General features: G+C 39.2%; 1 protein-coding gene across 1 annotated transcript in view; it reads right to left on the bottom strand.

Annotated features, from left to right (window-relative positions):
• Nucleotides 1-1,844: 1,844 nt before the first annotated feature.
• Nucleotides 1,845-23,187, bottom strand: part of PCDH7 (protocadherin 7) — a 478,336-nt gene continuing 456,993 nt past the window's right edge. The window contains exon 6 of the mRNA XM_089525068.1: nucleotides 1,845-6,324. Coding sequence (XP_089381194.1) covers nucleotides 5,945-6,324 — 380 coding nt within the window. The 3' untranslated portion in view covers nucleotides 1,845-5,944. The remainder of the gene's footprint in view (nucleotides 6,325-23,187) is intronic.

The following is a 23,187-nucleotide window of genomic DNA, read 5'->3' as shown; positions in this document are numbered from 1 at the left end:
CTTTGATTCCTGGAAAATGCACACAGGGAGACCATTTCTGAATTTAGAGCACTTAAAATCAAACATTCACAAGCAGGATAGCTAAAAACTATGCATATATTTGATTTTTAAATACTAAACCAGTGTGAGAGTACTTTAACAACAGCATCTACTGGCTTTTGTGAGGAGAGAGATACAGGAAAGGAATCTTGAGAAAGGAATCTTGGAAAATGTGAAAATTTGATCAACAAATTTATATTCATATGAAATCTATTCAGTTCCACCAACCTGTTTATTTTCCTTTCAGAAATATGGTTACCAGGTATCTAAACTAACATCCAGGTGAACAATGAAAAGAATAAAATAAAATAAAATAAAAGAAGTGTTGAACAACATGTAGGCCTGGTTCTTAAATTCATCTTTGGAAGTCTGGTGAAGTGATCAATATTCACATATTGGTACCAAGCCTAGACAATAACTTGTGACATAGCCTCCTGCAGAGAATGTTGCTTTCAATATTAAATGAGCAGGACTTTCATAGTGTGATGTTTATAAATATATAATGATCAGTCAAGAATATGTATAAATACATGAAGACCAGTCAAGCAAAATAATAGGGTAATTGTAGAGCATAATGTCATTAGAAATTCCATGGTTACTGTAAAGAACACTGCACATGTTTCAGTCATCATTGCAATATACTGGTATATCACTGTAAACTGCCACCCAGTAAACTAGCCAAATATTTATTTTAATTCCTTGCAGTCTTCAAAAAGAATCTCAAGCCTTTCCACAATTAACATAAAATAATATAAATATGGCTTATATAGGCTATCTTTACAAAAACAGTGAAAAAATTTAAAAGGCTATGCATGCCCTCATACCCACCCACCCTCTCTTTTTTTCTTTTTCATTATAAGGGTCAGAAACTTAGATTTAAACTAAGAAGTCCACATTTCAGAACTCATGTCTACCATGAACCCAATGGACGGCTGTAGGTAGTTGCTCTCTTGAAGTCAGCCCCACTCACAATATGGACATTGTGCTAATAAAAAATATTGAATGACCAACTAGGGCCATATTACTGAGTGCTGAGATAAAATATGCAAAATATTTTGAAAGTGCTATGATATTACTTATGCACACTCTCCAATTTCCTACACTGAAACTAAGTAGCATAAATCTCTTCATTGAGATTGTGCTACAGACCTCTTGTACTGAATGGCAATGTTGTGCAACCGAATCCACACCTAGATGAATTAATGCACAAATGAATGCAGAAATAAATGTGTATGAGCATCCCATTCCCATTTCTGTGTGTGCATTTCTGGATGCACAATAACATCACATGCAGAACTATGCTTCTCCAGTCTTAAAATAAATGTGGACATTCAACATCGCATGAAAATGTCCAGTCACTTGTAACCTTGATACATTTTCATGCCTATGCCAGCCCAAAAGTCAATGTGAGGAGAAACACTGAGCTCTCTTGTTTACCACATTCTAGACTACCACAACCTAGTTTGGATGGAGACAGGATAATTCTTTTTTGTTACCATGTTGTGGATCTAGGTGTAAACATTTATGTAATTGGTGTGATGAAGAGCCTTAGTGGGAGTACATTCTATAAGGTAAGATGAACAGCCAATTTTAACCTTAAGTGCGTACAACCACTGTCCATATGAATAGCATTCAATTTAAAAAAGAGAATGGCATTGAAGAAATGGTTATAGAGAATGAGTTAATCCATAAAAGTAACATGTTGTCCATATTCCAGATCTATATTACATCTTGATATTTTTCTTCTTCTTCTGTGTTGCTCAAAGAAAGCATACAAATGACTTATCATTTGAACATGTTATATTTTAATCTGCAGAGACAAAAATGACAAGCAATTTATTTACATAAAACTGTACAAAAGCAAATTAAATTATGCAAAATCTTTCATAAATAGAGGTGGACTAGCGCTGAATACATTTTTGCCATGTTTCTTTTTTTTTTAGCATAGTTGCGTGCATAGTGACTCATAATAAACAATGATAAGTTGTTCTCTGCTTCACTATCAACATCCAAGTAGCAGAACAATAGTCAATGATTAATATTACAAACAGATCGTTACCACACTGAATGTAAGTGCTTCAAAATTCAAGAAAAGAAACGTCTGAAAGTGTACCCCAGGTAGCTGGAAAATGATGCCTTCTTCCAAGTATAATGCTCTTCAGGCAACTGCCCAACTTAAATGTTGGGATTAGGTTCATCTCTACCATCGTCCATCTCCTCTCATTCAGCACTTAAGGAAACAATGGATCGTTATCACTGATGGAACATAAGCAAAACTGTCCCATTCTTCAACACTTCAAATGCCAAAGAAGTCTTTTAGTGATGGCTGTATTTATGGTAGTTTCATTTTGCCCCTCTCTCTCCATTTTCCTGCACCTCTGCTTTCCTATATGACAACTTCCCAGGGTAGTCTTTCAGCCAAGCACCTTCAATCTCTCATTTGAGTCCCCATCCCCACAGAAAAATAACATCTACCTTATTTTCTAAAACTCAGGCAGCAGGCCAGTCAGAAATTATATTGACTAAATATTAGCATATTTGGAGGTTGGAATGAGCATTAGAGTTTAGACAGCAGTTAATATGGACATTTTCTAATTCATATAACGGTATGTAAGTGATGTAGCAATCTATAAATGTGTCCAGTGTAAAATGCATGCAGAGTTCCTTTGAGACCTTTCCGAAATAAAAAATAAACAAACAATATAGGACTATTGCGTATGAAATGAAAACAAAATGGCTGCTAAAAGCTTTAAAATAACCCAATCAACTGTCAATTTCTCTGCCAAAGAGACTCGTAATATCTTACCACAGAGAAGTATATCATAGTGTTTTTTCATTTAATAAATGTCCCAGCCCAAAACCATGTTCTGTTTCAAATCCCTCCCTTCATTTTTTAAAAATTGTTATTTATATTTAAGACTGGTCCATTATCTGAGTTTGGTAGAAGGCATTTTTTTTAAATATATCATTTTTCATTTTTCAGAAAATAAACATGGTTAAATATACAGGTTCAAAAAGGTGGGAATAGCCCAATAAGTTTTAGTGTCCAACCCCAACCACCATTTTTACCATAACAACAGGTATAAAAGGCACAGTTGCATATTTTGCATTCACGCTAAAATTTTTCATTTCATTTTATTATTATTTTTTTATAAAAGCACTCTATATAAGGAGTGTCACCAGATTTAACTAATTTTAAAACAAAAAACACACAAAAATATATCTGTGTCTCATGCTGGGTCATAAGAAGCAATTGACTATGTTTCGATGGCTAGGTTGTACTAGAATTACCTCAAATACATACAAGTACACTGTATTTTCTGTTATTCTTTTGTGCCCATCTTAGCTCTATGAGTAAATTAAATAAATCCCTCAAATATATTATTTTTTCTTGATGTAGTACACAAAATTGGGACTAGTTGCTGATCCAGTTAATCCTGAAGGCCTTCTGTGACCTGTATTGGCTTTCTAGGAAAGAGGTTACAAAGAGAAATAATTCATTTAGATTTCTCTTATTTAGTGGCTCTCAAGTGTAAATTCAACATATTAGAATTGAACACAAAAAATAAAAATAAAAAAGCTCTGTTGACCACTGTAGTAATGAAATTATGGTTTCCATTGATACCTGCAAGAAATGTGTAAGCTTTAATGTAAATACCTTGAGAAGCATTTTATGCCAGATACTTAAAAGCTATGTAAATACAGCAACTGATTTAGTCAGTCATCTTATAAAATCAAAAATTTGCATCTCTCAAATTTGAAAATGAAGCATTAGAATGATGATTCATTCCTTTCCTTAAACATTTCCCCCCTTTCTAATGTGTGTCCATTTTTAACTGCTACACACAGACTAAAAACAAAATAAAACAGAAATTGAAAGAAGATGCACAATGAAAAAAGGGCACTTTGCTATTAAGAATTCAAAACACAAAAGCTGTGGTGAGTTTGTACCAGTCAGTCAGCCCATATTTCAGACTGTTTAACAATATATTCTACGTCATTTTTAAAGCAAGAAACTACCCAAGCTATCTTGTCACTACATTTTTCTAGAACCATCTAGTCATGCTTTAATGCCAAGTTAAACAACCAGAGGGGCTGGTTCCTCTTTGCGCCCTTTGTCAAGCTGTCCCCACTGTGTTGACCGATTGTCAGTTTCATTTGAATGTCCAAGCTCAGCCATTCTTTATTACTATTTCATTATCAATACAGAACTATCCCAGATTCTACATACTCTGTTACTTCTTATTGCACAAAATATATCTGGTCCATTTTCCCCATCCACTTTATATAGTGCAAACTATGAGAACTGTCACAAGCTAGAACTCTGCACCATCATGATCAGGTCTGGATTCTTTGTAACTTGTCACATGCAAAACTATTTTGCACAGAGCATGTAGACGGTGACAACAGTTAAGACTACTGGTCACCTTGAGTCTCAACATTGGTTTTGTATTGCACAGGACTCAACTTAAATGCACTTGTGTTTTAAGAAAACCTGCATAATACCTTTGCCAAGAGCAAATGATTAACCTGGAACGCTGGTAACCCATGGGCTAGTATCCACTTTCAACAAAGATGGGGTCATATTTGACTTGAAGCATGTTCTTCCCACTGCCTTCATTTCACTCTTCTTTCAGATTTCCTGCTCAACATGTCTTGGAGCTCATCAACACAGCTTCCGGGATGGATTTGAACCTTCTAAGAAAAATATAATCAGGAACTGGAGAACCATGTTCATATAGCTTATGATGTTATCATGCTGTTACCAGCAAGCTCCTTTTATCAGTTCCTTTGGGCACTCAACTAAAATCCATTTGGAAAACAACTACATCATCTGGGCTTGCGGCATAGACTGCTGTGCAAATGCATGTGGAAAATATGCTTATGTGTTTGTGCGTGTCTGTGTCAAATTTTTTAAGCCAAGACCAATGAGTAATTCCCCTGATCCATAGCAGTGTGTTCTTTGGCCTTTTAGTCACTATGGTCATCCAAGCTAAAGGTTGGTCTGGTAAAAATGACACGAGTTTAGCAATCTATCCATAGTATGTGATGATATATACCATCAGCAGGTTGTTTATGCAAAAAAAAAAAAAAAATGTCAGAGGGAGGGATGGAGGAAGGGAGGGAGGGGAAGAGGCAGAGGAAAGGAATGATAGAAAGAGGATAAGGGCAGAGAGACATAGCAGTTATTCTATGGATAAAAATTTAACCCACAGTTCAGGATTATAGGGGCTATGCCATATTTTGGGTAATAATCTCAGGCTGAATATGTTTTCTGTTGTTTCCAGCCACAGAATAATATTAAAGCTGTGATCTCCAAAAAAAAAGTGCTCTTAAAAAAAGTTGTCCCTTTAGATATTTACTTTTGTATGGTTTCTGAAGGCTTATCTCTGATGGGAACCAGCAGTATTCAGATGATATCCTGGGGGTGTGGCTATATATGTTTACATACATATATAAGAATTTTATTTTTCCCTCTGACTTGCTATTGCCAACAAGACAGATGACCACCAAACAAGAACTGGAGTGGCTTAAACAATGCTTCAGCAGTGGGAAGGGGGAGGTTAAGAGCAGTTTGCAAGGGTCCCCCCCATTTTGGATGTGTTATCTTGAAAGGAATTTACAACCAGAAATTTAGGAAAATTAAGATTGGTGAGCAGGGGATTAGGCATGCAGGAGCAACAATGATTTCTACATTGTACAGTAGAGTCAGGCAAACAGGATACGTAAATGCCTGGCATGGAGGCAGAAGTGGCAGGCCAAGCTTTTGTCTCTTTGGTAGCCCCCTTTTCGATAGACTTCCCTTTATTCTATTTTTTTGAGTTAAAATTGTTTTGATTTATAGGTTTTTGCCTTTTATCCCCCTTTAATATGCGAGGGAACTGTATTGTTATTTCTTTGTAGCCTAAAGGTAAACTTCTCTTCTAGTTAAAGTATTGACAGGAGATGGCTTGTATTCCCCTGTCTGTGTGAGGGGAATATCCTCTGGGTTGGCTTCCTCGCTTTTGTTGAAATTAGATGCACTGAAGGTCTCATAGGATGAGGTCAACTTTTTGTTAAGGAGGTTTCTGTTGCGGTCACCCATCAAGGAGGCTTCTCCATTGGCCAGCTTCTCTTGACTGCCCCGTTCATCAACAGGCATGAAAGTGGAGAGTTTTGGCTGGCTTTTTTGTTTTCTTTCGGGTGAAGTGCGGACAGGCATCCAGCAGGAGTCTGAATGGCCATATTCATCACATTCCCGAGTACACTTCCCAGTCAGAGCTACATCTGGTAAAGGTCTTGAATCTGCAAACAAATAACAACAATGGTTTTAGTAGTGCTTTGTGGCCCTCAAATGTGACAAAAATATTTTTAGAGGTTGGTTTTGCATTGGCAAACTATTTTTAATGTATATATCCCTGGGTAAACCTCAGCTGAGATATGTTGGTAGTGCAATTAAAATTCATTTGACTTTTTAAAATATCTTCAGATTCTGCATCCCAGAAAGATTGTCTACAGCAGCTCATGGACTGATTGTGTGTGGGGAATTGGCCTGGTCAATTACCTGCCCACGTTCTGTGTTCATTCAATCCTTAACTTTGGGTCATGATTTGGAGACAAATTTGGGGGTGTGGTCATCTCTCCTCAAAAATGTGCAGTCCCCATTGTTAATCTTTTGGCTTCTTTCAAAACTATGTTGGTATTTTGAGGAGCCAGACTCAATTTCACTATAGTTTGGCAGCAGCATACTAATTTTTACAGAGCACATCATATGGGTCAGTTTTGTATCTACTCTTCTCCAGCTCAGGCTCCAGGACCAGGGAAAGAAACATAGTCCGAATGTTGTGTGTCACATTGCCAAATGGCAGGGTAAGGGGTATCTCCTTGTTTGAACTATGAACATCCTGGGGATACCAGTGATGACAGGGCACTGGACTTTTGTATCCTTAGCTTTTATTGCACCCACTTGGCATTACGAATTAACTTGGGATATACTTCAGTATAAAATTAAGGGCAGTTAATGCCCTAAATAATTTAAAGAATTTGACAAATACCACAATGCAAAGCCTTTCTTTGAATTTTCCTTGTTTTCTCCATAATATCTAAGTTAAAAAAAAATCCTGGAAAGACCTTTGCACCAATATGAAAGCTTTGTAGATGTCTACTCTTTACTTGGGATTAGATATTCTTTGTGGTTTATCCTGAACAATGGACAGAGAAAACAACTCAATTAATGCACCACATAGGAGAACTTAATACAGAACAGCAGTGCAGTTGAAGTTGATATTGCAAGGCCAGATGCTATCGAGGACTACTTTTTTAGGAACAAGATCCACATAGACTACTCTTAAATCCATGGAAATATTACAACAATCTACACAATTCTTTACACAAGTACAAAAGTCTTTACAAGACTATAAACTGATTTGGATATGATACATTAAAAACACAGCAATAAAATGGTTAGGAGCATATAAACAACAGTTTTATGCAATGATTAGCATTTTTCTAAAAACAAACACTCTATGTGTTCATGTATACATCTGAATGTAAGAATTCAAAAGTGTTTGTAAATGTTAATTTGTGGGTTTTATCCATGATCCTATTGTATCCTGCATATGTGTGTGAATAAGGAATTCAGCCAGCTTTCTTAGTGTTACTGTTGCATAGTTGGACAGTGAAGTTTTAGTGATCTGTACCTTAAATCTAGACTTGTAGTGTTTAATATGTACCATTTAAACACTTTTTATTGGCTAAAAGGGAATATTTGATTAATTAGTAACCCATTTTTAAGTTAGAATTTGTTTGTTTGTTTTAAATATAAGTGTTTCCAAAAGTGCTAGGCACAAAAAAGAAAGTGGCTTAAACCAAGTGCTAGTACCAACTAGAGTAGAACCAGTGAAGTAACAGGATGCCAGAGGTGTCAAAGTACCATTCAGGGATAGACTGAATATGTCTAGCTGGGAATAGCCATTATATTATATTAGGTCAGTAAGTTCCATTCCTCAGTTCCTTAAACATAGGAATAAGCAACAGGAATGCCCTTTTGTGACACAGAAAGTCTATAAGCAAAAGAAGGAAGCTTTTATTTACAAAACAGTTTTATTGATATGAAAATGTATGTAGATCTATATTTATTGAAATGAATTTGATTAATCAATTTATATTTATTTAACTGAGTGACACTCCTAATTGATTTAGAAATAAGTGCTAATTTAGATTTATGTTGTTGATTTAACATACTTGTATAATGAATGTATATGTTTCTACATTCAGTTTCAAACACAACTCTTAATGAACACAGCTTCATTTTAGCTGTCTTTCTATTTCCTTCAGAAAACCATTTTGTTCTGTGTTGAATTTATTTCACTATGTTTGTTGGAAAATCCCCCTTCTCTCACACACAAAACTTTCCCTTTCATTACATGAATCATTTATACACTAAAGCAGATTGCACAAGACAGTCTATAATCAACTATACATTCTTTCTGCAAGATAAGATGTGAGTGAGAAGGGACTCATAACATCCTTAAAGGAATAATTCAGTCACCTGGTGTTGTCATGTGACAATTCCCAAATCACTGGCCATGCTGCCTAGTGTTACGGGGAACTGAGGCCCCAAAATATCTGGAGAGTAAAAGGTGGGAATACTACTACTAAATAGCAATTATCAACAACACTTTATGTTTATGGATTGTGGCCCCAATTAGTTCCAAAATGTTGCATGCACTCAATGATCCCATGCAGAAATAGGCATCCCCATCCATATTAACAGAAGCAGTCAGACAAGTCAGAGGGATCTCACTGAAGACAACTGCACCAGCTGCATGTATGATTATCAATTCAGCAATGGATAAATGCCCAGAGTCTTGCTTCAGTCTGGTTGATTATGGCTAAGTAGCTGACTCTGGTAACAGATCATGTAGATTGCAGTGTAGTTATGAAGGAAAGAAGCCACAGCATTAACTGGAATGCTTTGGGTAGATGGAAAGGAATAAGTACTCTTTGTGTGAAGGGTTGTGATAGTTAACCCCAAACCTACTTTGTGAACATCGATCTTCACCTGAGATTTCACCCCAACTATGGCCTATCCAAGCATAGGCTTAATCATAAGTATTTTACAACAAGCTAAACAAATGAAATGGATATTTTTAATAGTGTTTCTATGCAGCCAATGCACTTCCTCCTATTTTTTGGTACTGAGGTGGCAAACATGTAGAAACACAGATTCATTTTATTTATTACAATAAACTGATCAATAAACACAGAATTTGGACCAGATCCAGCTCAAAACACTTTTGCTGCTTGAGGGAAAAGACACGATGGGGCCTCCCTGTGCTCCAAAGATCAGTTTACAAATTCTGGCTTCCATGTTTGCTTCTTATTTAAATACTAACAAAGGACATCCATCACTACATCTGGGGGCAGAAAGCAGTGATGTAGCATGCCACACCTATCAGCCTCATTTTGCCTTGTGATATGGCCAGACTTATTTCAGATTTCAGATCTAATCAGTGCTAATCAGCAAAACAAGGGGGGGCATGATGGGAGATGTAGTTCAGCCACATTTGGAGGGCCACATTTGCCACAGTTTTACCTTACAAAAGAGAAGAGAGAAAGATGCTAAGTTAGGCCCAGACTAAGGCATCTTACTTGTGCCATTAGTTTTATTGTATGACAGTGGTTTTGTTTTGATTCATTTCATTTCATTTTATTTTTGCTGTTCCTTCATAGACTGGGGGAGAGGTTTTCTAAATTCTTTTGAATTCACATTTTTGCTTAGGCTCTGACAGCTTTGTTCTTCTTTCTTAGTGAGGATAACAGATATATTGACATTTGTCAGCCCATCTTGACTGTGGCTGGGGAGTAGTACACAGCATGTGGAGAACATAACAGGAAAGCACTGCTGTTCATCATGGTAAACCTGGAATTACTCTCAAACTCCCTAAAGGTAAGAAGCAGGGATAATAATTTATTACTCAGGCACACATGATGCTCTTTGATTTTTAAGCAGCCAAATCCTCTTAGCATTTTTTTTTAAAAAGAACAAGGCAAAAGACTTTCCTGCCATTGCTTCTCTTCTTAATAAGCTCTGTGATGGAGTCTATAATTCATTTTCAAATAATGACAATTTAGAAAAACCAGGTTTATTGTGATTACTATTACTGACATTACCACCACCAGGAGAAATGTCTTAAGTATTTTATGAAAGATTAGTCCCAGCTATCCCATATAAATTATCTGCAGCTAACATTTCAAGGCCATACAAAGTGCCAAAAACAGAGACTCTACAGCTGTCCCTTACTTCTGCCACTAGCTAGTAAGCTGCCCCTGAAGGTTTGGGGTACCTCTGGAATAGCATTTTATTTGTAGAGGAAGCTGATGCCAAAAGAAAAAAAAACAGCTATATGGGCATGCATGTGTATATTTTGCATATGTATAGCTTTGAGACCATTCATAGAGTTCTTTGGCTCCTGATCTACATATTTTCTTTTTTGTGTTTGTGTGTGTGTAAGATGGTATGAGAACAATAAAAAACAGAGATTGTAAGCTTGCCATAGTACGTTGACAACAGCTCAACTAATATCTTCTGTCAGGAAAGGGAAACTATAGAGTGACAGGAAAGGGCAGAATCTGCATCACTGCAAAGGGGTGTGAATCAAAAGAAGGAGACTTAGGGGCTAAATGGTGGCGGATTAGGGCTGCTGCAACTACATGCCATGACCCCAATCTGGCCTTTTTGCAGTGCACAAAGGAGCCACAAAAAGCAGCTCCTTTTTGTGCTGCAGAAAGTGTGCCATAGCTGCCAGCACCACGGCTTTTTGGCACTTCTTTGCTGCTGCTTCATCTGGAAGCAGTGCCAGAGGAGCACCATAATATCAGCCGCCATGCAGTTGGGCAAGTGTCATCACGTGGGCATGGGCTGGAGTTGGAGTGTGCATTGTGTGGATGCTGGCCTTTCCATGCCGGCCTCTCCTGCCAGTCTGTCGAGGCTGTTAGGTCCAAAACCAGAAATAATCCAGTTTGAGAACATTTAACTGCTGTGGCTCAATGATAGGGGATTCTAGAAACTTTAGTTTTGTGAAACATTTAGCCTTCTCTGTCAGAGAGCTCTGGTGCCACAATAAACTACAATTCCCAGGATTTCCTAGCACTGAGCCAGGATAGTTAAAGTAGTCTCAGACTGGATGATTTCTGCAGTGTGCTTTAGACTTCTGTCATCTAGGCCCAATGAGGCCTATACAGTATTTCTAACAAGATGGCAATGGTTCTAGCTTTTATCTTGGAAGATTTTTTTTTTTTTTTTTGGTTTGGTTCAAGTTCACACATGACTCATTACCCTGACATCTTCTGATTTTTACCAATTCCAGGTTTGTTTTCTATTTCTGAAGCCACAATAATGCTATAGACATATCCCCTCCCTTCAAAAATTTTATGAGCAAAACTTCATGTAATCCTTAGGGAGAAAAGTTCTTTTTGCAGTTATAATTCATCACCTCAAAATATTGCAGTTGTCTTTCAGATGCCACCTCATCTATATTTACAGCAAAAGGACTTAACTGTGTGAACAGTTTCATAGATCTTAGAAGGGTTTGAACTGCAGAATTCCACAGAGAGCAGAGAACAAAATAGGGTGACCAACTTGGACAGAGCATTGACTGTCAGGGACACAAATGTTATGTAGACCTGTTTCCTGTTTCAAGTCTAAGGGGCTCAGCAGACTGCGCCTGTTCAGCCGCTCCTTTCCTAGCCAGATCAGGGCCATGGCATCTCATGCCAAAGCCCCAATCCGGCCTTTTGAGGGTGGAAAAAGAAGCCACAAAAAGTGGCTCCTTTTTGCATCCTCAAAAGGGCGCCATAGCCATGGCGTCACAGCTATGTGGTGCTCCTTCGGCACTGTGTCATCTGGACGCAGTGCTGGAGGCATGCCATGATGCTGTGCATCGTGTGGAGTGGCACGCAGTATCAAGGCACCGGGGGGTGGGGGGGTGGGGTGGGTGGAGTTGGGCATGTGTCGTGAAGATGCAATGCCCCAACTCTGCCCCCAGGCCAGCCTTTCAGATCGGTCTAAATTGGTCAATTTAATGATACTTCCTCACAAAAATAAGCTCCTGAGTTGCTGCTTCACAGCAATGCTTTAGAGCTAACACTTAGAGCTGGTTCCAGGATCAGAAGGAAACCCTTATGCATTTATAGGGTCATCTTCTTTTTGTATGATAAATAACCAGAATTAATGTGGTTCCCTGCAATTTCTGGAATGAGACATGTTATCACAATGTACCTCCAAACAGATAAGTCTGAGTGGGAACTACTGGACTTTATGGTGTTTCCAGATAATGATTCTTATTATACAATCCTATCCTCATTCATGGGATATTATTGAAGGAGACAATAACATAATTGCCTGTGATGTCCTTCTCCCCTCCTTCCACTAGAAATCTGATGAGGAGGAAAATAGGGAATCGCTGCAAAAGTTCTTTTGACAAGTAACACTAGAATCCATCTGTATGAAAGTGCCCTGATTCATTGTAAAATAAAACATTTTATCTATCATCCATGTGGGCCCAGGACTGAGTTCCAGACTAAAAAGTCTTAGTTCTAAGAGAGCTACCCTTCCAACACTATTTCATGGCTGAGTTCTGTCTACCTAATGTTCATATATCCTCCTTGCTGCTTAGATCATATCTATAGAATGTGCAACAATATTGTCAAAGAATTCTGGACTGTACTACTTTAAAGTGAAGGTGAGGTATATATATATTGCTCTCCAGTTGGAATGTTCTGTGCATGAAGTAAGCTAGCACATGAGAAAGAGGACAATGGTTTTCTCTTTCATGCATTAGCTTATTACAGAGGGAGAGATTATTCAACTGCTGTGAAAGTAAATTAGCATGTAAGTGTGTTACAGTATCGAAGGCCATTTTTGTGTAACCAGTACAATGGCATATTGTAGGTTCCAGAGACATGTTCACTCTTTAATGTAATACACTTTCCATTGTTCATGTTCCTAATTCAATTTTGAATTCTTAATGATGCTTAGGATTAGATTTCATGCAATCTACCCATCCAAACCAGTTTCATCTTCTAGGTAATTAAATTTACCCCTCCTGATTAACAGTTCTAATAGAAGGAATGCAAATCACCAGAGATGTACAGTGTGGCTTGTTTGCTACTGTTCAAACCAGCCACATTAAAATTACTAAGAATTTAGCCTTTGTTTTCAACAAGAGGTGAATAACCAACCAACTTTTCCTAGCCTATCTATCCACAAAACCTGACTTCACCATATATTTCATTATCAAAGGAAATTTCCACCTTAAAGAAAAGTTGTTTCTCTGCAGCCCCCAGCACCACATCCAATCTCATTCTTATGCACTGGATGCATGTCATTTTTGCTCTAATAAAGAAATAATTTCCAAATGTAGACTCTTAAGATGACTGCTTAAGAACTGCTTTAAAAGCTCCAGTGTGGTGAGAGGACTCAAGCCCTGCCTCCACGCAGGTTCAGCTGACTGCTTAAGAGGTCTTTAAGCAGAGGCTGGATGGCCATCTGTCGGGGATGCTTTGATTGAGAGTTCCTGCATAACAGGGGGTTGGACTGGATGGCCCTTGTGGTCTCTTCCAGCTCTACAATTCTATGATTCTGTGACCTGCTTTAAAAGCTCCAGTGTGGCGAGAGGACTGAAGCTCTGTCTCCAGTCAAGCTCAGCTTATTGCTTCAAAAGCTACACCGTCTGAGAAGGTGGTGAGAGATCTGAACCCTTATCACTGTTGACATTGACCACCACTAGCGGCCTAAAGGCTAACGGCGGCAGTAGAAACTGAACTGTTAAAGGAAATTTGATAACTTTGTTATATGGTGGGCTATTGCCAACTCCTCTAATTCATCTTTTTTGTTTGTTTATTTTGTTTAGAATAGCTTTTATCTAGGCAATGTTAGGGTTTACTGCTTGTTACAGCATAGTTGTTCTCTCTGTTGCTTCTCTCTCTGCTGCTGAGCCTTATTCTGTTAACTTTCTCTCTCTTATGGCTCCTGTTTATCATTCCAATCTAATATCTATTAGATGTCTTCCTCCCGTTCAACTTCCTTTTACCTATAGTTTTTTGTGGGTTTTTCGGGCTATGTGGCCATGTTCTAGAACAGTTTCTTCCTGACGTTTCGCCAGCATCATCAGGAAGAAACTCTTCTAGAACATGGTCACATAGCCCAAAAAAACCCACAAAAATATATGGATGGCGGCCATGAAAGCCTTTGACTTCCTTTTGCCTGTTCCCTCTGGAATTGCTGATCAGCTGCTCCCAAGGCAGAAGCAATCCATGATTTATTTATTTCTAGCTCTCTTAATCTCCTTGCCCTTACTGAAACCTGGATTTCCCCCAGGACATTGTTACATCGGCTGCCCTCTTGTTTGATGACCTTTCTTTTACCCATTCTAGCTGCCAAGAGGGTAGAGGTAGTGGAGTTGGCATTTTGTTATCTAGTCAATGCCAATTTCAAGTATTATTGATTCCTCAAACCTACTCCTCTTTTTCATTTGAGTTTCTTGCTATTAAACTTTTCTCGCCTCTTCAGCTCCATGTTGTAGTCATCTATTGTCAAGCTGGACTGTCAGCCAAGTTCCTTTCTGACTTCGATTCTTGGTTGATGTATTTCTTGTTGGATGAAGTCCCAGTCCTAATCATTGGGGACTTCCAATGTTCATATGGATTTTCTTAATAATCCTCCAGCTGCTCGTTTTAGTGCGCTACTATCTTCTTTTCATTTGGAACTCTGCTCCAGGTCACCTACTCACTCTCTTGGACATCACCTTGACTTAGTTTTGACTAAAAAATGTGTACTTTCTGAATATGCAGCTACTGAATTTCCATTATCAGATCATTACTGTATTTCCTTTCCCCTAATGCATAGCCCTCCCCCTTGCCAGATTATTTGGCGTTCTTTTAGAAACCTCCACTCCATGAATCCTGAGACATTTGGCCTGGCACTGGACTCTTCTTAATTTTCTTTAAGCCTTGGCAGCTCTGTGGATTAAGCCGTCTCTTTATTTAACTCAACCTTATCCCATACTCTTGACTGATTTGCCCCTTTATTGACTCGCATAACTTCTTCAATTAAGCCACAGCCCTGGCTTATTCCAGTTGTTCGGTATCTCCGATCTTGTTCTTGAGCAGCCGTGCGTCTATGGAAAAAGTCCAGGGAATTGGCTGACTTTATCTATTATAAATTTGTTCTTTCTTCTTATTCACATGCTATCTCTCAGGCAAAACAGAATTATTATGCATCGCTGATTAGTGCTAATGAGTGACGGCCTCAGTGTCTTTTCTCAACCTTTAATTCTTGGTTAAAACCCTCATCTCCATCAGCTCCTTCTTCATTTTCTCCTAATGATTTTGCTACTCACTTCATTGCTAAGATTGATTTAATTCACTCTTCTTTGGAAGTCCCTGACTTGTCTCTTGTTCCAGTACCTCAGCCACCCACATTGGTAAAATTATCCACCTTCCCTCTGGTCTCTCGAGATGAACTAGCTAAGATGAGAAATAATCTAACTCATCTACTTGTTCTCTTGATCCTATTCCTAGTTTTTATTAAGCTTAGTTGTTCCTTCTAGTCTCTCTTCTCTTCTTTCTATTATTAATCTCGCTCTCTCTACTGGTCACTTTCCTTCTGCTTTCAAACATGCTTTGGTTTCTTCCATTCTCAAGAAGCCCTCACTTGACTTGTTCTCCATCTCTAATTATCTGCCAATCTCACTCCTGCCTTTCTTTTCTAAGTTTCTTGGGCCCGTTGTTAATTTCTCTTTATATTTTGTCTACTGTATTTCTCCACTCCAGAATTCTCTCCGGATGTTTAACAGCGAGTGTCATCATGTCTATCTGCTATTTCTGTTTGGATGTTCCATTGGCACCTTAAGTTCAATATGGACAAGACTGAGCTACTTGTTTTCCCACTGAAGCCAACTCTGCATTATTCATTTTCAATCACAGTTAGTGGCACTAACATTCAACCTGTGAAGGAAGCGTGTAGTCTTGGTTTAATTTACGACTCTTCCCATTCATTCATTCCTCAAATTCAGGCCGTGGCAAAGTTGTGTCATTTCTTTCTTTATAATCCAACAAAAATCAGGCCTTTTCTTTCAGTATTTACTAAGACTTTGATTCATGCACCGGCCATTTCTCGCCTGGGTTACTGTAATTCTTTGCTAACTGGGCTTCCTCTTCCCCATCTTGCCCCCTTGACTTCTGTGCAACATTCTACTGTTAGGATAATTTTTTCCACCTGCCATTATGATCATGTCACTCCATTGTTGTCGTCTCTTTACTGGCTCCCGATCCCATTAAGAATCTACTATAAGCTCTTATTGCTAATTTTCAAAGCCCTTCACAGTTTGGCCTGCACCTACTTGTCAGCACTTGTTTCCTTCTATCTTTCTGTTTGCTCTCTGCACTCTAGTGATTCGAGGCTGTTGATTCAGCCAAGGATTTTCTCTGCCCCTTTGTCCATGCTGCCCCTATTTTTCGAATCTCCTTCCCATGAATTTGCACCACCTCTTTAGACTACTTTAAATCTAAATTAAAGACTATTCTATTCAAGGAAGCCTTCCAACTTCTGTCTTGATCTTATGACTGTATATTTTCATCACATATTATTTGTATTAATTTACACTTTTATAGGATTGTGTTAACTTTGTTATAGTAATATTTTATTAATTTTATAATCTTGTTTGTGTTTTAGATTATGTGTAATAGGCAGGCTTTTGTTTCTATTTTGGATTGTTTTCTCTCCTCTGTAAAGCACTATGTAAAGTCTATGGCGCTATACAAATAAATGTAATAATAATAATAATAATAATAATAATAATAGCATAAGAGGTGTCATTATGCCTGTCAGCAGTCACTAAAGCATCAAGAAAATCAAAGATTACAATTTTTGTTAGTGACCCTTGCCTTATGCGGGGGATCTGTTCTGGACCCCCATGTAAGGCGAATAATGCATATGCTCGAGCCCCATTAAATATAATGGGTCTCGGGCATGGTGGTGCATGCATGCCATTCATTATATTGCAGCACAGCTTCAGCATAAGCTGAAAGTAGTGTACAGTGTGCAGGCACACTGTAGTGGTGATTAGCAAAAGCTAATTTTACTTCACTAAATTGGCAAAACAGATAGCCTATCAGGATAGTTCTGTTTCATCAGTATTTTTTCCATCTGTATCGAATTCTGTATCCAATTCTAAAAACACCATAGAATCATAGAGTTGGTAGAGACCACAAGGGCCATCCAGTCCAACTCCCTGCCATGCAGGAACCCACTACCAAAGTGTACCCAACAGATGGCCATCCAGCCTCTGTTTAAAGACCTCTAAGGAAGGAGACTCCACTACACTCTGAGGAAGTGTGTTCCATGGTCAAACAGGCCTTACTGTCAGGGAGTTCCTCCTAATGTTGAGGTGGAATCTCTTTTCCTGTAGCTTGTTCTGGGTCCTGTTCTCTGGAGCAGCAGGAAAAAAGCTTGCTCCCTCCTCAACCACTAGATTGATTCATGGTGTTAAAACAGAGACAGTTCAGAAATGTAGCTAAACACTTTGTAGTTGTTCACATCACAGACATTTTCATATCCATACAGTATTCTCAAGGACAGGCCCAACAAGGATGCTTTTGACACCCTGTTTGATTTGCAGTAGTAACTGGGGCATTTAATTTGATTTTGAATCTGTGGAAACATTCTTCTTGGGTAGCACTTGAACTTTGACTCTGGGATGAGCTTTGCACAAAAGTATTCCATTGTTTTGTATTCCCAGAGTGGCTGGCTCATTATAAGACTTAGTGAACAATAATTTACTGCAGTACAAAAGCTTAGACATTCTGCCACAGAAACACAGGAAGAAAACATCTGTTGACATGCATAAAATACAAGATATTTGTGATATATTAACCAGAAAACACAAAGCTAAATTAAAATAAGTTTGAAACCTTAGATGGCCACATGGTTCAGAATCTGATTCAGGACTGCAGGAGCTGGACAACAGAGAAGGACCACACAATTCACTGATGCTGTGAAAAACATGCTACATCCCATACATTTGAAGAGATGAAGCAAAGAGATAGTGATATCTTATGCAGATCACTGCCAGAATCCTTAATTTATCATGAGCTAGAGTTACCAAGGATCACAACTCCCATGAGTCTAGATGAATCCCTTGCTTCAGATCATGAATTAGAATCATAGAATCATAGAATCATTGAGTAGGAAGAGACCGCAAGGGCCATCCAGTCCAACCCCCTGCCATGCAGGAAATCCAAATCAAAGCATCCCCGACAGATGTCTATCCAGCCTCTGTTTAAAGACCTCCAAGGAAGGAGACTCCACTACACTCCAAGGGAGAGTGTTCCACTGTCGAACAGCCCTTAGTGTCAGGAAGTTCCTCCTAATGTTGAGGTGAAATCTCTTTTTCTGTAGCTTGCATCCATTGTTCTGGGTCCTAGTCTCTGGGGCAGCAGAAAACAAGCTAGCTCCTTCCTCAGTACGACATACCTTCAAGTATTTAAACAGGGCTATCATATCACCCCTTAACCTTCTCTTCTCCAGGCTAAACATACCCAGCTCCCTTAGTCATTCCTCATAGGGCATGGTTCCCAGGCCCTTCACCATTTTGGTTGCCCTCCTTTGAGCATGCTCCAGATTCTCCACATCCTTTTAAATTGTGGTGCCCAGAACTGGACATAATATCCCAGCTGGGGCCTGACCAGAGCAGAATAGAGTGGCACTATTACTTCTCTTGATCTAGACACTATACTTCTATTGATGCAGCCTAAAATCGCATTGGCCTTGTTAGCTGCCGCATCACACTGTTGACTAATGTTCAATTTGTGGTCTACTTGGACTCCCAGATCCCTTTCACACATAGTCTCGTTCAGCCAGGTGTCACCCACCCTATATCGGTGCATTTCATTTTTCGGCCCAAGTGCAGTACCTTACATTTCTCTGTGTTAAAATTCATTTTGTTAGCTTTGGACCAGCATTCTAATCTATTAAGGTCATTCTGAAGTTTGTTCCTGTCCTCAGGGGTATTAGCTACTCCTTCTAATTTAGTGTCATCTGCAAATTTGATAAGTATGCCCCCAATTCTGTCATCCAAGTCATTGATAAAGATGTTGAACAGCACTGGGTCCAGGACAGAACCCTGTGGGACCCCACTGGTCACTTCTTTCCTGGATGAAAGGAGCCATTGTTGAGCACCTTTTGGGATTGGCCAGTCAACCAATTACAAATCCATGTAAGAGTTACAGTTCCATTGGCTAAGGTAAGTGAGATGAGGCAAGAAAAGAACAAAATGAATTTTCACTCCAGCTCCTTAGCCACTGACATGCCATGGCTAGGCTGATCTACATTGCAGAATTAATGCAATTTGATGCAGCTTTAATTGACATGGCTCAAAGTTATGGGATTCTGGAATTTGTAGTTTCTTGTGGGACCAAAGCTTCCAGACAGAGGAAACTCACAAAACTGCAAAACTTCCTGAACTCCACAGCATTGAGCCAAGGCAGTTACAGTGGTGTCAAACAAGATTAATTCTGTAGTGTTTCAGCAGCTCTAGGGATATTCCCCTTATAGTGGCACAGGAAGTAGCCTCTAGTGATGCCATAAAACATCAATCACAATGTATTCCATCAAAAATTTTAAAAACCACCAAATTTAGCAAATGAGTAAAATACACACACATACTTTTTTTTAAGGCAGTGCTCTCATTCTGAGATTCCTGAGAGAGTCCAGGCTTTGAGATCTCGGAATCCACTGCACTGACACTGGTGTTGCTTGCAACCCTTCTTGCCTGTTCCTTCTGCACTACTGATACCAGTTCTTCCTGCCCAATCCTCAAGTTTGGGTGAACCTGCTTGGCCTATGTAACCCTCCCTAGTTGGGCTATATGGTACAGCTAGCACTTTTTTCCCTTGGCTAGCATTTTCATTTAAGATGGAAGCATTATGTCTTTTTAAAATGTATCTAGAAGAAGGTAAAAATAACAAATTAATCCATCCCTAACGTTTTTACTAACCATGTACAAGATCCCAGTTAAGAGGATCTCAGGTAAGAGAAATGAGAAATGCTAGAGGTTTGTTTGTTTGTTTGTTTTGGGCGGGTGGATTTTTCAAGCTACGTGGCTGTGTTCTGGAAGAGGTTATTTCTTATGTTTCACCAGCATCTGTAGCTGGCATCTTCAGAAAATGCTGCCATGGAAGTGAGTGGGGTATATATACTGTGTGACCCTTGGTTGAGAGGAAGTGATTTACATGTTAATCTCTGTGTTGGTCTGTTGCTGAGTGGCAAGACCTCAGGGTGTCCATTTAATTAGTTATCTATTGTCTGCTGGGAACCCTCCCCCCCTCATGTGCATGTGCTGGGTCTTGATTTTGGTGTTTTTCAGGAATGGTAGTCAAACTTTGGGGCTCTCCACTCCTTTTAGCCCTGGATCGTTGTCACGGCAAACGGACGCCGTGGCAACAATCCACTCCCTCTTGGGAGTAAAAAGAAGCTTCTGTAAGCAGCTTCCTGGAAGGGGTGCCATAGTGGGGCTCGCGTGCCATCATGACGCCCCTTCTGCCATCACCGTTTGGGTGCTGTGATACACGTGTGTCATCATGGCATGCCCCGTATGGACAGGCATGCCAAGTTGGCACCTGGAGTCCAGCAGAAAGGCTTTGGGCATGTGCATGCTCAGCCCTGTTTCAACCCTAGTTCATGCCCAGGCTGGCATAAAGTGCCGGTCTGTATTGGCCCTCTGTCTGCTTTAAGGGTTTCTTCTTTCCTGTTGAAGTTGTCCAGGTGTTTGTGGATTTCAATAGCTTCCCTGCACATTCTGACCTTACAGTTGTTGGCAACTGTCAGAGTTTTCAAATAGCATTTTATGCCCAGGGTGGTTTATAACATGTTCTGGTACTGTTGATTTTTCTGACTGACTGAGTCTGTGGTGTCTCTCGTGTTCTTTGATTTGTGTTTGAACATTGCATTTGGTGGTCCCTATGTAGACTTGTTCGCAGCTGCATGGTACCTGGTAAACTCCTGCAGCTGTGAGAGTATTTCTCCTGCCCTTCGATGAGCACAGCATTTGCTGGATTTTCTTGGTTGGTTTGTAGAACATTTGGAGCTTGTGTTTCCACATCAGTTTCCCTATTCTGTCCATGACTCCTTTGGTGTATGGCAAAAATACCTTCCCTTTTGGTGGGTGGTTGTCTTCACTCCTCTGGGTTTTTCTAGGTCTGGCAGCCCTTGTGATGTCTGAACATAGACAGAATAGGAAAACTGGTGAGGAAACACACCTTCCAAATTATCTATCTGTTTGTCTACTTCTTTTTATTCTGAATATGAAGAAATTTACAAAATTTTTAAAGGAAGTGAAATGTTGTTTTATCTTTTCCTGTCAGTGTAGACAGTACTGGGCTGACCAGAAATGAGAAATACACATTCATAAAGAAAACTGTTTACACTTATTGAGTGCTTAACGGGTGCTTTTTAATTAATGGGAATAAAATAATTGTAAAATTAAGGGACAATCACTTTTCTTGGACAATACAAGGAATATTATATCAAGTCCTTTGGGCTGTATTTCTCACCAATGAGCCAGATGGGAATAGAACTACATTTGCCCCCATTCCCCAACTCACTTTGCTATATTTCATTTATGTGAGTCGGCTGATGTAATGTCTTTTCTGTTTCTCTTTATTGCTTTGTGTAGCAGCATGCAAATGAGCATGGCTGTTTATATGCACACACATGTTTATGCAGTCTCTGGATGCCTTTACCTTTCAACCCACAATGAATGTGTTATCAGTAAAGCAAGGCACTTAACATACTGAGGAGATTATAAAGTACATACTAAGCTAGCACAGAGTGGTAGAATATTTTTAAACTCCCCCACTGAAGTAGAAGAATAAAACAAATTACACACTTTACAACTATATTGGATGGCTGCATCAAATACCCCCATTTCCTCACCTTTCTTTGAGATCCATACATTAAAACAGAACAAACAGTGCATGCATCTTGATTTAAAGCAACACAGTAATGCTTTTAGCCAGGTTCTCAGGCAAGGAAGGGGGGAAAAAACTCAAACTAACCAATAAACCAGGGATTCTTACAAAACTCTTGCTATACAAAATTGGCTAAAATGTTGGGATTCTGAACTGCATTGACTTATATGTGGAATGACGCCAGCAGAATAGTGATCTATTCACTCTCTCCTCCTCACAAGTCTTCTCCACATGCCTACACATATTTAGTTCCCATGATCCACAGCCTCCACAGCTAATGATGCAGAATGATGGGATTTGCAGTTCAACAATGACAGTTGCCCACCCCTGCATTATGCAGAGGAGGGAGGTCTGCATGGCAACATATGAAAAGCACAATTCAGCCTTCAAGGAGCAGAGAAATTAGAATATTTGAGCTAGGCTATAATGACTACAGTCCACCTCTCTTGGAAATCCATGTTTCTTAATTGCAGCAATGTAATGCATTGCACCCAGTTAGCACTGTGGCATTATTGTGACAAGCCAAGACACTATTAAAATGCTTAAACATGTCTGAAAGCATCGGCAACTTCTTTCCTAGCACCTCAGGCAAAACACAGTTAACCGGCAACTGAACATATCTCAAGAAGCATTTCCTGCCCCAAGGCTTGGACTGCTGTCATTCTGAATGTGGCATTATCATGTACGGTAGAGATAGTGCATGCCAGCTCGAAAGCAGTCTTGCTGAATAAAGACAAACACAAATCTGCTAGTAGAGCTGTATAAACTGCATGGCAGTCAAAGGCTTCTGCTCTTTAAAATGTAAGAAAACAGATTGTAAATAAAAAGGACACTATACAAAAGGGTAGGGGATGGAATGACACACATGATTCTTTATATAAGCAGCTGCCAAAATGTTCAAAGCCTCTGTTTCATCAAAACTTCAGGTTTTAAAAATGACATTTACATAGAATTATACCGCAAGGCAAATGGTGGCGGGGAAAGGCAATCATTCTTATGGCTTTCCTTAGCGTTACCCAAGAGCTTCCACTTAAGGTTACCTGGGCCAAGCTCTACCACTAGATGTATTTTGTAAGGAGCAGAACTGGAAAGGCGGGTGCTGAAGGTCAAATCTCAACAAATCAAACTTCAATATAT

The sequence above is a fragment of the Sceloporus occidentalis genome, unplaced genomic scaffold, assembly GCF_023333645.1.
Source record: "Sceloporus occidentalis isolate IW3139 unplaced genomic scaffold, rSceOcc1.0.p SCAF_5, whole genome shotgun sequence".
NCBI classification, from domain to species: domain Eukaryota; kingdom Metazoa; phylum Chordata; class Lepidosauria; order Squamata; family Phrynosomatidae; genus Sceloporus; species Sceloporus occidentalis.
This window is presented reverse-complemented; position numbering and strand designations above follow the sequence as displayed.